Source organism: Solanum pennellii, chromosome 1 (assembly GCF_001406875.1).
Source record: "Solanum pennellii chromosome 1, SPENNV200".
Lineage (NCBI taxonomy): Eukaryota > Viridiplantae > Streptophyta > Magnoliopsida > Solanales > Solanaceae > Solanum > Solanum pennellii.
In genome coordinates, this window is record NC_028637.1 from 108,311,773 (window position 1) to 108,326,120 (window position 14,348).

Below are 14,348 nucleotides of genomic sequence, written 5' to 3' on the forward strand. Positions count from 1 at the left end.
CAATATCTCTTTTGTTATATTTTTCTCGTAATTAGATTTCATTAGTTGTACTTTTATGCAAAAAGACGGTCTCTACACCTAAAAAAAGGTAGGGGTAAGCAAGATGTACATAAACCCTACCCTCCCTGTAAAATTACATTGTTGAAAATTCCTCACCAGTGCACACTATATTCAACAAATGTAGATCAAAAGAAATGGACGTTCTGTGGTAGATGTGAAATGATGATCTGTTGTTGCAGATTTCACTCAGAAAACTTGTGTTACGAGTTCATCCCACTATGACAGAAACGAGTAAGTGTATGTCCCTTGTTACATGACCATCCTGAAAGGGAAAGGGCGAGTGGAGGGGTACATTCAGGGAAACTTATGTCAGAATCATTTATCATTCATTGTACATTAGTACATAAGTACAAAAATGAGTACATATCCAAAAGCCATATGTTAGTGCTAACTGCTAAACAAAGTAAAATAGTCTATCATAGCTTATATAATTAAGATAGTGCTAACTTCACAAAAGGCGCATTGCGCCTCAAGGGTCCTAGACAAGAGCTGGGACCTTCTACAGAAACCCAAGATAACCAAAAGAAAAGTGACAAACGAATGTGAAATTTCTGTCCATAACTATCACAATCGTAAGTTACACGACCCCAGAAGGAAGGCGCATTACCAGCTGTCCACCGAAAACACTGCCAATAAATAAGAAAAATGTAAAAGGTCATCGTCAATATGGAATGGCAGAGGATAAGAAACAGATGGACAAGAGAGAAGCTTATTTTACCTTTTAACATAGTAGTAACAGAAGTCTGCTAGGATAAAGGTTTGAACTATTTCAGATATCAAAACCATAGAAGGCCATAGACCATGACCCAATGCTACCAGCAGATGGCCGCGACTATCCAAAACCTGTCACAAAGCAACGAAAAAATCATAAGGTTGTTAGAGCTAAAACAACATGCTAACAAAATCCAAATATGTGGAAATTTGCCCAACCAATGCATTAAACATCTTCATCAACCAATTAAAGAAATAATTGAACATCCCTAATGAATTCCACATAACATAGTGAGTACTTGGTATGTGATCACAATGCAACTCCTTGCCTGCCCAACTAATGGTATTCCATACAGTACAACTTGGCCAGCCAACAAGGAACATGAAATCATAGCATCATATCAGCTCGTTAATTGTTCGTCAAAGAAAACCATGTTGGGTAAAATCATAAAATGAGGCATCCATACAGGAACTATGAATGATATTCAAATAAAGTTATTTAAAGAGTTTTAAAATCCAATTACTACAAGAACTGCGAATTTGCAAATCAAACCTGGAGAACCCAGTGAGCGCAGCTTAAGAACCTTGCAACACCCAATGCAAATACATAATGAGCTGTGAATGGTTCAACTATCTGTGTACAAACCAGCAAAGAAGTGGTCAAAGGCAAGCAAAGGCAGTTCCTACAACACACAAAAATAATGAGGGAGAGGGGGGGTTGAGAAATCTGCATTACATAACCGATGGCATGCAATTATACCTTAGTGTTTTGCATGACACGAAGTTGAGGTAGCACAGAAACTGCCTCCAAGTAAACACAGAACGCCCAGAAGACTCTATTGACGAAGAGATGTGATGTAGATGGATGAATTAGTAAAGCTAAGGCAGCACAAGGGATCACCTGCAGAAGACGGAAAAAAGAACAGATGCTTTCTTCTCAAAATGAAAAGAGAAAATATTGTGCAGAGGGTAGCATCACAAGAGTCATGCAAACAAAATCACAACAAAAACAAAGAGAATAATGACACCAGCTGCTTGAAAGAACCAAAGACATTTCACATTCTCAGATAAAACTGAAACCCACTCTGACTCCATTTAGAGTCCAGAGAGAATTCTATGAAAATGAAAGATTCTAGCCATGGAAAAATAAGAAGCCTCTCTGGTCACTTCACTAACATGCTTTTGCTAAACTGCAAAAAATAATACATGAACAGAGTACTACTTCAAAATGCTTACAAGCAAATAAAACAGAAACCAATAACAACGCCTCAGTCCAAATGATGATAAAAAATTGTATTCCCTCGGTCACATTCTTTTTTACATAATTTGATTATTAATGAGTTTAAGTTTTCAAATTTGACTTATGAACTACACAAGTAACAGTCATCACCTCTAATAAAACTAATTGAACCATTTCCATTATCTTAAATCCCCTAAATAACACAGATCTCAATAATTTAACACAACCAAGAAACATATATTCATGCTGGTGAGGATTTTGCCTAAGAATACACCTAATTTCCTAATGTGTGCTATATATCGTAAGTGACTACACATTATGTTCAAAACACTAAAACACATGATACGAAAACATTTTTGGACCTGTTATCTATGAAATTATGAAGATGTTAAAATGCAAAAAATCATTTTACACATCCTGAACATTGTTATGACAATATATTATAGCTTTGTTAATACAAGAATAGAAGGTTCCCTATATATCATGTGGCAAAGTTCAATGTAGACTGGAGATTTGAAGACAAACCCTAGAGTTGAAAGGCTTCAGATTGAGCAGTACTAAAACAGACCACATGGAGTGCAAGTTTAGTATTGCACTGAAGGAGGAGGAGGGGAAGTGAGCGTTGATATACAAGTCATCCTTAAGCGAGGGAACTTCAATTATCTTGGGTCTATCATTAAAGGAAATGAGGAGATCAACGGAGACGCTGCACATCGTATTGGAGCAGGGTGGATGAAATGGAGGCTCGCAGGTCTATGAGATAAAAATGTGCCACTTAGACTTAAAGATAAAGCAGAGTGGTTGTTAGATCAACTATGGTGTACATGGTGAAGTGTTAGCCAGTCAAAAACTCAAACGTCCAAAAGATGAAGGTAGCAAAGATGAGGATGCTTAAATGATGTGTTGACATAGACGGGATTAGGAACAAAGACATACGGGTCAAGGTGGGAGTGGCCTCCATGTTGGACAATTTGAGGGAAGCGAGGTTAAAATGATTCGGGCATGCGAAGAAGAGGAGCGCAAATGTCCGGTGAGTGACATAGGGCATGCGAGTTTGTTTCTTTTTTCAAAATTTTCATTGAAGTGTTTTACTCTTGCATTTCTATAAAATGTTCTATCACCAAACAACCTCTCTACCCCAACAAAGGTAGGGGTAAGGTCTGCATACGCCTCACCCTCTCCAGCCCCCACGTGTGGAACTATACTAGGTATGTTTTAGAAATAGTGACAAATGTTACAAAAGTGAAAACATGCAAAAGTTAATACCTGCACGATTTTCTGATATAAATTGCGTAGTAGGTCAAACAACCCTTAATATTTAAACCTTTTATGCGCCAGAAAATGTTATTCTACATTACTTGAGAGTTGGCCAAGTACATCTAGCATTGCATAAGAAAAAGAGTGCCTGGTGGCGGCAATCCTTTTAGACTCTGGCATTCTACAGCTTCCAATAACTATCCTACTGTTTCCTGGCAACCAGTTCATATTATAAAACAATGCAGAGATTTATAAATGGAAAAAATTATTCAGAGCAAAATAACCTCGCATCTGATAACTTAATATCATTTTCGTAAAATGAATAGAATTAACAATTATGAAAAAGTCGTGCAAAAACCACTAGCAACATATTTTATGCAAAAAAACAAATAAGTCAATAAGTGAAACAACAGACATCAAATCCATATTTGGAAATAGCATTGCAAGGGACGAGACCAGAGCATGATACCGTTAGTTGTGCATAATACACTTATACTTTTGAATTGCTTAAACCAATCAATAGACCTTTATATCAATAAAATGACTTCTGAAGTCCAAATAACTCAAATTAGCCTCATTACTTGCATGTAATATCCATGAGCAGACATACATAGAACACTATAAACATAACAAGATATTCTTGGAGATGAAAATACCAAATGAGAAACTAGCCTCAACTAAGTCCAACTCAAGAAGAAAACTGGAAAAAGGTATACATAAGTTGTTTGTGACTTACCACGTAATAGATTAAAAAATTGTCTTTGTCCTCCATGTAACTTGATCTAAGATTAAACCGGATCATATAAATAACCCACAAGGTTGTAGCTAACGTAGCTAAATCAAGTAAGGTATGTATATCATATTCCATGACAAAACTGCAATACAGCCTAACAGCCAAAAACATAGCAGTGAGCTCCTGGGATTTGAGTGAAAGACCTGCAATGATATACATCAGAGTCAATCAGAACAAACTGAGGCATAGGATTGAAACAGAAATACAAGATCAAGGTCCCTAATACACGTTCCAGTTTCCACATTGAAATCAAGAAACAGATCCCTAATGGAAGAAAAATTTGTACCTTCTAAGAAATAAAGAGGATATATGAGAAGAAAAAAAACTCAACCAAAATTTAATAGGATTCCTTAAAAACGTATAATTTGGCGAGTTAGTCTGAGCTTATCCACGCAGTTGCGCACTCTTTGAATAGGAAACCATTTTCTGAAAGATCCTGGCTTTCGAACTTCGTGGGTCTCTGAGATCCTGTCGATGACCTATGTTGAAGGGATATCTGTCACTTTTTATTTTTTGGATTAGTTTCTTCACTTAAATTCTCTCTAAAATTATACAACAGACGGCGGCCCTACCTACCCGTTAATTAGCTTCTGATGTATTCACTAGCATTGCTTTTATTAAAGGAATGGTACAACGATCAAATCAATTGAAGATTAAAGTCTTCCTTTCTTCCTGAAAATGTAAAAGAAACCACCCATACTCTTATAACTCAAATTGGATGACTTTTAAAGAGCTCAAGGAAAAATCTTTTGTCAATTTCAACGATGACCTTTAACTAGCAGAGAAGTCATGAAAGAAAGTTTGACTGCTTTACTCAATCTCAAGAAGGTTGTTTTACTCCTTTTTTTTGGTCCAACTCAAAATATTATCACTTTCCTTAATGAGAAATCTTTGTGCTGTTAATAACTATGATGGTTCAAAATCCCACACACAGTTTCTAGCTTTACTTTGTTGGTCATTAGAAAAGCCTGCTTACTGAACCTTTACAGAGCAGAGGTTTACATTTGCAGATTTTCTCAAGATGCCAGTTTGTTGACAGGATGCAGAAAAAAATAAGCATCTATTCCTACATAGCAAGACAACAGCAAATCTGTATTAAATGTTCTTTGGTATTCTTGGAGCGAGCTGGTTAATACCAAAACTAATTTTCAAATGCTTAACAGTTGGAAGGGAGTGGGGTAGACAAAACACAGAGTTGGTGGCAATGCATCCCAGCATGCATATGGTGGACAGTGTAGAAGGAAATTAGAAAAGAAATTTTAAAGATAGAAGCAGTCACATGCAGAAAATCAAGATGAAGTCCCTCAGTTGCTTCTATTTTTGGTGTAGACAAGACCAAATGGGGGATATAGATGATTTAGTAGAATTCAAAGGACAAGAGTAAAGCCAGTTGGCTTTTACTTCCACCATCTCATATTTTACTTCTTTCCAAAGGATGTGTTAAATTTTTTTAAAAAAAAAAACTAAGAGACTGCACATATGCTAGTGTAACTCATGTTTACTATGTTAAGAGACATCATCTCTAGCAAGAACTTCAAATCTGAAGCAAGTGCTCTAGCACTTCTTCACAGTCACCTCACATATCTAAAATTGCTACCTACGAGAAGACATACTGCTTTATACAGCTGAGTGTACTCCTTTTGATTAATGTTGACAATGAAAAAGAAAAAAAAGAACCAAAGCAAGTTTTGCAGCTACTACATTTTAACCTACAACAATGATTGCACTCATTAAGAACAAGGCACCAAAAGGAAAAGATTATCTAATTTACTGGTGGATCATACAATTCACTGGTCACATTCAAAATACTACAAAATCAACACCACTCAATAAAATTTAAAATATATATATTAACCGATAAAGAGCATAGCATATGACTACAGCAGACAAGATTCCCCAACCCCTTTACAACACCCATCCTACGAACTCTTCAGACCTAAGAAAAAAGTCATTTTAAAAAAGAATGCAAGCAAACATGAAAAAAATCTTGCTCTAGAAGTCCATAACAACACAACATTTAGTAATAACCCTTCTATTTATTCAGTTCAAATTTCGAATCCAACAACAAAACCCTAGAATTCATCAGCAGCTGAACCAAAAAACCTCTAATCTACGAAGTTCGCATTTTTTTTCCGTAAAACATGTTGTTTCTAACCTAAATGACTAATCAATAAAACTTCTGCTGATTAGATCTTCAGAAATTCAGGCCAAAGAAGCAATCTTTTCTAATCCATCTGTTCAATAAACAATAATAAGAAGGCTTTTTTTGAAGAAATTGAATTACCGGCACAAGTTTTTTCTTTCATGAGCTTGTAGATGAGAACGGAGATTCCAATTGAATGAACAGCTTCAGCGGCGACGAAGAGGTTATCGTGATCGTGGACGATGGCGCGTAGCAAGACCAACGCCGCCATACCGGTAATGACGGCCAGAAAAGCCTTGACCTTAGGCGGTTGCCGGCGGACCCATGTCGACACGACTTGGATCGGCCTCCGTGTCGTCCTCATACTGATTTTTCTCGATTAGTTGATTTACCCAAAATTCGATGATGAAATCTACAGATTGAAATATTGGAACTTCAAAATGAAATGGCAGTAGTAATTTAGGAATCCTCTTTGGAGTTGGACTGGGACACCACTAACTATGCACCTACCTTGTGGCCTGTGGGTCGATATATTTATTTATTTAATTAAAATATTATATTGCCTTGATTTAGCAATTGTAATTATAAAATTACTATTATCCATCTCTAATTAAATGTCTCAATAATAATAATAATAATAATAATAATAATAGATCTGCCAAAAATAAAATCTTATTTTTCAAAAATATGGCAAATCTTTTTGAAGGATATTGATAGTTTCATAAACATGTGATAAGGCCATATCTGGCTTAAATTTTATTAGGATTTTTCAAATATTAAATTAAACTTTTTGTTTCTTTTTCACCACTAACTTTAACCTCTTTGTGAACATATAATTCTACCATTTGAATCAAGTTCTATTCACCACTTTTGGGAACATACTCTTCAACATGAATATGATCGTACGTATCAACAGGTGGTCACAGCAACTCATAAGGTTGCAAATGCAGCTACACTGTTCTAGTCACCACTTTTGGGAACATACTCTTCAACATGAATATGATCGTACGTATCAACAGGTGGTCACAGCAACTCATAAGGTTGCAAATGCAGCTACACTGAGTACAAGAAACAAGATAGCAAGTTTTGGGTAAACAGAAACTAATAGCAATTCCAGTTAAAACAAGAAAGAATCAGACTAACCATATCTGACTACACATTCTATACTATTTCTTACAAGACCACTGAATTGCCTTGCTGGACCTGGGGACTTCAATTGTATTTCCCCCACATTCTAGGATATATGACAACATGTTATAAGCTAGAAACAACTTCTGAATGTCAGGTAAGATGGATGTAGTAATCAAAACGAAGCTGATCGTTTCAACACAGGTTTCAGCTGCTTGTCCTCCTCAAGTGAAATCATTCCCAAATGGGATGGGTCTTCAAGCATCATCTTTGCCACCAAATAACCAGCAATTGACCATGTTTGGTGTTTACGAGCTTGCTTGCCAATGAATCGGCCAAGTTTTCCATCATAATATTCAGGCCACCCATCCTTGGACAAACGCTGTTCAGCAAGTTCAATGGCACGCCTTGCAATCTGAGGCCTCCCGGTCTTGATACATGCAGCTGTGAGGAGCCATAGAAGCACTGTAGCCACATACAATCAAATATGAGAGGGATCTACTACACACTTCTTTTTATCAAAATAGGGCATACAAGGAAAATCACTATAGTAAAATATTATGTATGAGCTGAGCGGCGCACAGCCATGATAAAAACTCTGTCAATGATGTTTCTAAAGAATTGAATACCCAGTTTTACACAGTTTCGGAAGTCCTTGGCTTGTTTTATGAGGAACTAAAAGAGTGATTCGATATCCCAACCAAATTATGCAGATCTTCAAATATAACTAAAATCAACCTTCAAACAACAATTGAAAAAACATTTTTTTTCCCTGAGATAATCATCAGCTCATCCCTATTATATTCCAAAATTCAGTTTATACCATAGAACAAAACAAGTTAAATAGGTACCTGGCCATGATCCCCCATTGTGATAGCTCCATCTAGTGTTTTTTGGGTCGCATCCTGTTACAATCCGCCACTCATGACCCTCTATAGCCGGATAACAAACCTTCAAGGGCATCTCTCCTACCAATTCGTGCCAGCGTGAGTCAATAAGATCCATGATCTTGGTTGCCTGTTCGGGGGTTGCTAAGCTTGACAAAATTGCAATACAGTTGCCTAAGCAAAACCAACGGAAATCCATGTTTGAAGGACCAACATTTCCAAGGAAATAACCACCAGAAACTGGCATGAAATCAAAAACCCATTCTGGAAGAGAATCAGGCATGACATTGAACTTGTTGACTGCTGTGTGGGAATATTCTTCAGTTTTATATCGGTAAATGTCATTAAGTTGCTTTAAATCAAGCCAAAAATAATTTCTCATGTGGTAGCTCAACGCATGCAGTCTCTTCACAATCCGTTCTACGAACTCCTTCCCTTCAGCATCATGCTTGAGTAAAAGAAGCGCACACCTTAAAGCCATGAAGAATAGTGCCTGTATTTCTATTGGGTACCCATACACACCCTGATATGTTTGTTTACCACAAAAAGTAGTCAGTGAAACTGCAGGATATAAGTGCATACTTAAAGCACAGAAGATACAGAAAGGCAAGTTTCTTTTAGTTGCAGCAAACACTTGCACATTATGTATTTGAATGTAAAGGTTGATATGAAAAAAGAAGAGAGATAAAGAGAGACATGTATGCAAGAAATGTTTAGGAACTACAAAAAGAGATGCCACTTGAAAAAAAAATCCACCTAATCTCAACATTTCATGCTAAATGAAGAGATGTACTACAGTTATGAGAGACCTATCTTTCTAGTAAAATAAGAGTACAATATTCAGCCTATCTCAAGTTGGTGAAAACAATTTTGTCATGGCAAAAGAGCATATGTATTATTTGGACTCCACAATGACAACCCTATCCGGAGGGAAATTAGAGTAATTCAAATTTACAACCTCCATAAATTTTCAATATATCAAACATATGGAGACATACTGAGTATGCATATCATTTCAGAACATTTAGAACAAGCTTGAAAAGAAGAAACTCACCATTCTACGATCTATCATAGAGCACCCATCGGCACAAAGAAGAGTTGGAAATGTGTCAAACCCCTCTGAAAGGCATAAACTGAGAATCAAGCGCATACCCTTCTGGCATTCAGGCAGCTCAGACAAGGAGGTGTCCCCTGTAGACTTTGTGTATGCACGAAGTAATATAATCCACCAAAATCCAGAATCAATAGGAGCCACTCTTCCTATTGCACTCTCGCCAAAATCTGCTATTAAAGTCTCGGTATTTCTAACCGGATCATGGAGTACCTTGAAACTAGCTGGCATTACACCCTCTCCCAGTTGGAACCGGTCTATCTTTTTCTCCCACGATTGAAGACGAAGAGTTTTCAAGAGGAAATTCTTTACTATTTCGGGTTCCCTGTTCATCAGAAAAGCCAGTGCACTTGGAACAAAATCTCTGACAAACACCTGAAATTAAAGATGGCTATTAATAAACATCTTGATCATGAATAACAACCACTACCTTTTGTACAACGACCTCCTCCATGTACAACAAAAAGAATCCTTTTCCAATGTCTTTAGAAACATTTATCAACTACAAGAAAGAGATATTCCAACAAGTGTATTGACCGATGAACTTTGCAAGAATACAACTCAATTGCTCACTGACCTGACTTCCTTTCGAGTCCTCTAATAGCAAAGGAAATTATCCTGTCCAGATATTAGTGTATCTAGAAGATAGCTAAAGTGGAGATCCCAGTAAATCATGAGTTTGGAGTTGGGGAATACAGTGCCCACAACACAAATTGGCATTCAATTATATCCAAATATTAACCCTTTCAATTGAACAAGGAACTATCATTATTACGGAAGGATAAAAGAAACTATAACTTATTAAGTAGAAGACTACAAAAATATCTCAGAGGAATAAGATGGCATCTCTACTCCCCTCTGAATAGTGATCTTCTGGCAATTAGCACAATTTATCAAGAGCCAAACATTGTTGACCAACAAATTTGTTAACTTGCAGTAGATGTTTATAAAAGGCCACTTCGTATTTGGACCAATAGCATAACAGAGTGATAGCACTCGGTTCCCAATGGTAACACTAAACTGACCCGATTACTATACTACAGAATACAATTATCCCAAGCACAAGTAATCAAGTACAAGCTGTGTTCTACTGTACTGTTTCATACGCAAAAATTATTCAGTCAAGTCAACTATAGATAACTTTACATGAAGTGATGGTAATTCGAATTCCTATAGCAACTGCAGAGTATGTAAATGCCAAATTATGAAATCAATGATTCACACTAAGCAAATATAAAATTCTTTCCATTGACAGAGACAAAGTTAACTACTCAATACAACAATGCACACACCATTGACCTTGTAACAATTACAACATAACAGGCTTTACCTGATCATAGTTAAGCTTTTCATCTGAATTATCTAGAGCAGCAATTGTCCCAACAGGCTGTCCACGGAAGTGCACCAAAGTACGTCTCAAAGAGTCCCAAGCCTCAGCAACCATAGGATGTGGCCCTTGCCCAAAAGGTGACCTGGGAGTAGTGAACTCGGATCTTTTTGATGGAGAAAATATACAATCAAAATGCTCCAAAGCACGGAAAAAATTTTCAGCTCTAGAAGGGGGATGAGGAGAGAACCCCAGTTGAGTTTCAGTAAGGGACTTCTCATCATATGAACCTTGCCTCTCAATGTTCAAGTTTCTTGGCCTAGGTAACCTCGAGAAATCAATGTCATCCAATTCAGTTACAGTACTACATGAATCAATATTTCTTATACTAGCATCATTGTTAGATACATCCCCCGAATGCGTTGACATTCTTGAAGCCTCTATGGATTTACAAACTAATTCAGAGGCTCAACAATCTGCATCAAAATCACAACTCAGTAACCATGCATACTGATAAAAGTTTGAAATAAGGGCCATTGCTTGAAGAGACTAAACAAGCCAAGAAAATCAATCATAACCCTTTTTTACTTTGGCCCTTTTATTAGTCACTAATGAAACAGTAGAGGCATTAGCCCAATTAACAAAACAAGAAATCATCATACAGATGTATGATGTATCAAGATATATCATTAATCAAACAGTGGAGTGCACCTTAGATTCAACTATCAAGATTCTCTTTCTTTAATTTTTCTTTCTTCTTTCGAATCAAACAGGGGAATCATCTAACAGATACAAAAATCGATAACCCATATCAAAACTTCCAACGGAGCCCAACCAATGCATGCATGTACTACTAACGATCTCCCAGAAAGCCACACAATGAAGAAGACAGACGGTTCAATAAATTTATCTCTATTAACGACTATACTGTTACGCTCTATTTGGACTTATTTCACATATAATCAAGAAATCACACACACGATAAAGAAACCATGTCCTTGAATGGGCATTTGCAACTTACACATACGACGAACAAAATCGGATGAAAAGGCAAGAACGAGAATGCATCTACCATCAATGACAGACAAAAAAAAAGAACGAAGAAAGAGAATCTAAGATGCACTCTACTGATAAAAGTTTGAAATCAGGGGCATAGCTTGAAGAGACTAAACGAACCAAGAAAATCAATCATAACCCCTTTTCTACTTTGGCACTTTGATATCTCATTAATAACAGTAGAAGCATTAGCCCAAATTAACAGACCAAGAACCTTAGATTGAACTATCAAGATTCTCTTTCTTTCTTTCTTTCGAATAAAACAGGGGAATCATTATAACAGATGTATAAAAATCGATGACCCATATCAAAATTTTAAACGGAACCCAATCCAATGCATGCACATACTACTAACAATTGGCAGAAAGCTACATAACGAAGAAGACAAAACTATCGATATTATCGACTATTCCATTAAACTCTGTTTGAACCTATTTCACCAAAAATATAAAATAAGAAATCACAACCATGTTGTTGAATTGGCATTTGCAACTTACACATTCGACGACCGAAATCTGATGAAAGAGAAGAAGAGCAATGGCATCAATCATCAATGGCGGAACAAAAAAAGATATAGAAAGAAAGAGAGAGTAATGGGAAAGTGACAGGTTACTCACAGATGAATGGCGGAATGAATTTTGGATCGTTGCTTGTGCTACTGCGAGTCTGCATTATTTGTGTACGTACCATAGCTGTGTCACGGAGAGAATGTGAACTGATTACTCGTTTTCTTGCATTTGGATTTTTTCACCAATATATAAAGGGGTTTGGGATACACGAGACCTATATAACACTTAAATTTTTATTAGAATTTTGTCCATAAATTCTTTAAAAGATTTTGAATTCTAAACTACATTTGTACTTGCAAGTTAACATAATTAATTATTCAAAATTTGTTAGAAATTAAATGTCTATTGGTTTTTGTCTTTATTAAAGATTTTGATCTTGATCTAACGATATTAATTGTGACATTCTTGGAATCTATTTTATGCAAATTCATTAAAAATACTGTCACATCTATCTTGGATTATTCAAACATAAATATAACTTTTCAAAGATACAACGCAAATTTATTACTTTCTCTGCTTCATATTAATTATATTTGTGAGGTAATATCCATTTATTAAAGAACACATTCAATGATATAATTTTAACCATAGTATTTTTTATTATTATTCTTTGTGAAATCATAAATATAATTTTGCAAGTAATACAATTTATCTCTTAGAAAATAGAATATCAAACTTCAAGGAAAAATGCAAATATAAAAGAAAAAAAATCAAATATTTATCTTAAATTTTAAAAAATTAAATTATGAAAAAATTTAAAAGATACCGTTAATATGAAATAGCGGAAGTTAAAGTCTAAGCAATCTAGCTTGGAATAACATTGCTCTTCAAATCCAAATATGCTACCACTCAATTTAACTAACTAGAGGTCTAAAGATGTAGCTACACTACAATTTGGCTGGTTCAAAACTTTACTAGTAATTAAAAAAAAATTCAATGTACAATATTGATTATTGTTACTTTCGTTCATATCTTACTTATAAATTTATATGAAACATAGTATTATTGTTCTAATTAGGCATAATATATATATATATATATGACTTTTAATCTGATTTTAGCGGATAAATATGTCTATTAATTTTGAGTGTATACAAATAGACACTTAAATTTGTATAAAATTGTTCAACTAAACACGCATGCCCTATATGACATAATACACGTAAGATGTCACATAGAACAAAAAACTGCCATGTAAGGTATCATATAGATTGAATGTGCTCACTTGCTCAATTTTATACAAGTTTAATGTTTACTTGTACACACCCAAAATTAAATATCATTGTTATCAACTGACATCAAATTAAGAGTTATACGAATTAATCTTTGCATATTGTGTTGGGTCATGTACATGGAGAAAACAACAGAAATAGTCACTTCGTTGTAACTTTGAAGATTCACGATCAGTATCCCTTTAAATCTTGTGTTCCCCAGTACTCCAGCAGTGCATGATGACAATGACATGTATAACACATATAGCTACTATATACATACATATATACTTTCATAATATTTATATAATTTTAGAACATTATTACTAATTAGCATGAGATATACATTCAACGCATGTGTTCGAGATTTAGTTTTCAAAAAACATCAAATAAATAAGAATGCAATATACACTAAAATATATTTGAGATTTTTTTCATTGTTCAAAGTTTAAATTAGACGTTTAAATTCATTTTCATATTTGAATTTCTATTTATTAAAGTTTTGTAATTTTTAGAAGATAAATTACACTATTTACAAAATTAGTATATTTATTTCACAAAGACGATAGTGGAAATATGTCCTTGATTTTTTTTTAAAATGTATGTACATTGTTTCACAAATTCAATCAATACGAAAAACAATTATAAATTGTGTATTTATTAATTTTTTTCTTAATAGGTGTAAAATAGTTATTCACAATTGACTTCACTCACCCCTTAAGAAATTATAAATAGAATAATAATTTTACTATATCATTTTTTGAATATAATAAATACAATATCTTAAAAAATGCAATAGAAAAATAATTATAATTAATGCTAAAAAATGCAATAAAAAAATAATTATAATTAATG

The 14,348-nt window shown here is 34.9% G+C and overlaps 2 protein-coding genes across 5 annotated transcripts; both read right to left on the reverse strand.

Annotated features, from left to right (window-relative positions):
* Positions 1-353: 353 nt before the first annotated feature.
* LOC107008458 (putative ER lumen protein-retaining receptor C28H8.4) lies at positions 354-6,723 on the reverse strand. The gene is made up of 6 exons (XM_015207504.2): positions 6,346-6,723; positions 4,005-4,204; positions 1,532-1,672; positions 1,325-1,405; positions 779-903; positions 354-686 (listed from the first exon to the last, which is right to left on the reverse strand). Exons 1-6 carry the CDS (start codon positions 6,566-6,568, stop codon positions 638-640), a joined length of 819 nt encoding a protein of 272 aa, XP_015062990.1. The 5' UTR covers positions 6,569-6,723; the 3' UTR covers positions 354-637.
* A 468-nt stretch (positions 6,724-7,191) lies between these two features.
* Positions 7,192-13,905, reverse strand: LOC107009789 (probable alkaline/neutral invertase B). Of its 4 annotated transcripts, XM_015209132.2 has the most exons (7): positions 13,634-13,905; positions 12,331-12,405; positions 12,211-12,228; positions 10,661-11,133; positions 9,274-9,705; positions 8,184-8,742; positions 7,192-7,797 (listed from the first exon to the last, which is right to left on the reverse strand). In XM_015209132.2, exons 4-7 carry the CDS (start codon positions 11,084-11,086, stop codon positions 7,508-7,510), a joined length of 1,707 nt encoding a protein of 568 aa, XP_015064618.1. In that variant the 5' UTR covers positions 11,087-11,133; positions 12,211-12,228; positions 12,331-12,405; positions 13,634-13,905; the 3' UTR covers positions 7,192-7,507. The 4 variants fall into 4 exon arrangements, with proteins under 4 accessions (XP_015064618.1, XP_027775516.1, XP_015064612.1 ...); XM_027919715.1 differs by lacking the exon at positions 12,211-12,228; XM_015209126.2 differs by lacking the exon at positions 13,634-13,905 and having other exon boundaries at positions 12,331-12,727.
* Positions 13,906-14,348: the final 443 nt, after the last annotated feature.

Coding starts and splice junctions, on each gene's coding strand:
- LOC107008458 (XM_015207504.2), bottom strand. CDS start 6,568: ATGAGGACGACACGGAGGCCGATCCAAGTCGTGTCGACATGGGTCCGC. Junction 1,673..4,004: donor ATTTTTTAATCTATTACGTG/GTAAGTCACAAA, acceptor CGTCTTCTGCAG/GTGATCCCTTGTGCTGCCTT. Junction 687..778: donor TGTTACTACTATGTTAAAAG/GTAAAATAAGCT, acceptor ATTTATTGGCAG/TGTTTTCGGTGGACAGCTGG.
- LOC107009789 (XM_027919715.1), bottom strand. CDS start 11,086: ATGTCAACGCATTCGGGGGATGTATCTAACAATGATGCTAGTATAAGA. Junction 9,706..10,660: donor AAAAGCTTAACTATGATCAG/GTAAAGCCTGTT, acceptor CTTTAATTTCAG/GTGTTTGTCAGAGATTTTGT. Junction 7,798..8,183: donor CAATGGGGGATCATGGCCAG/GTACCTATTTAA, acceptor ATGTGGCTACAG/TGCTTCTATGGCTCCTCACA.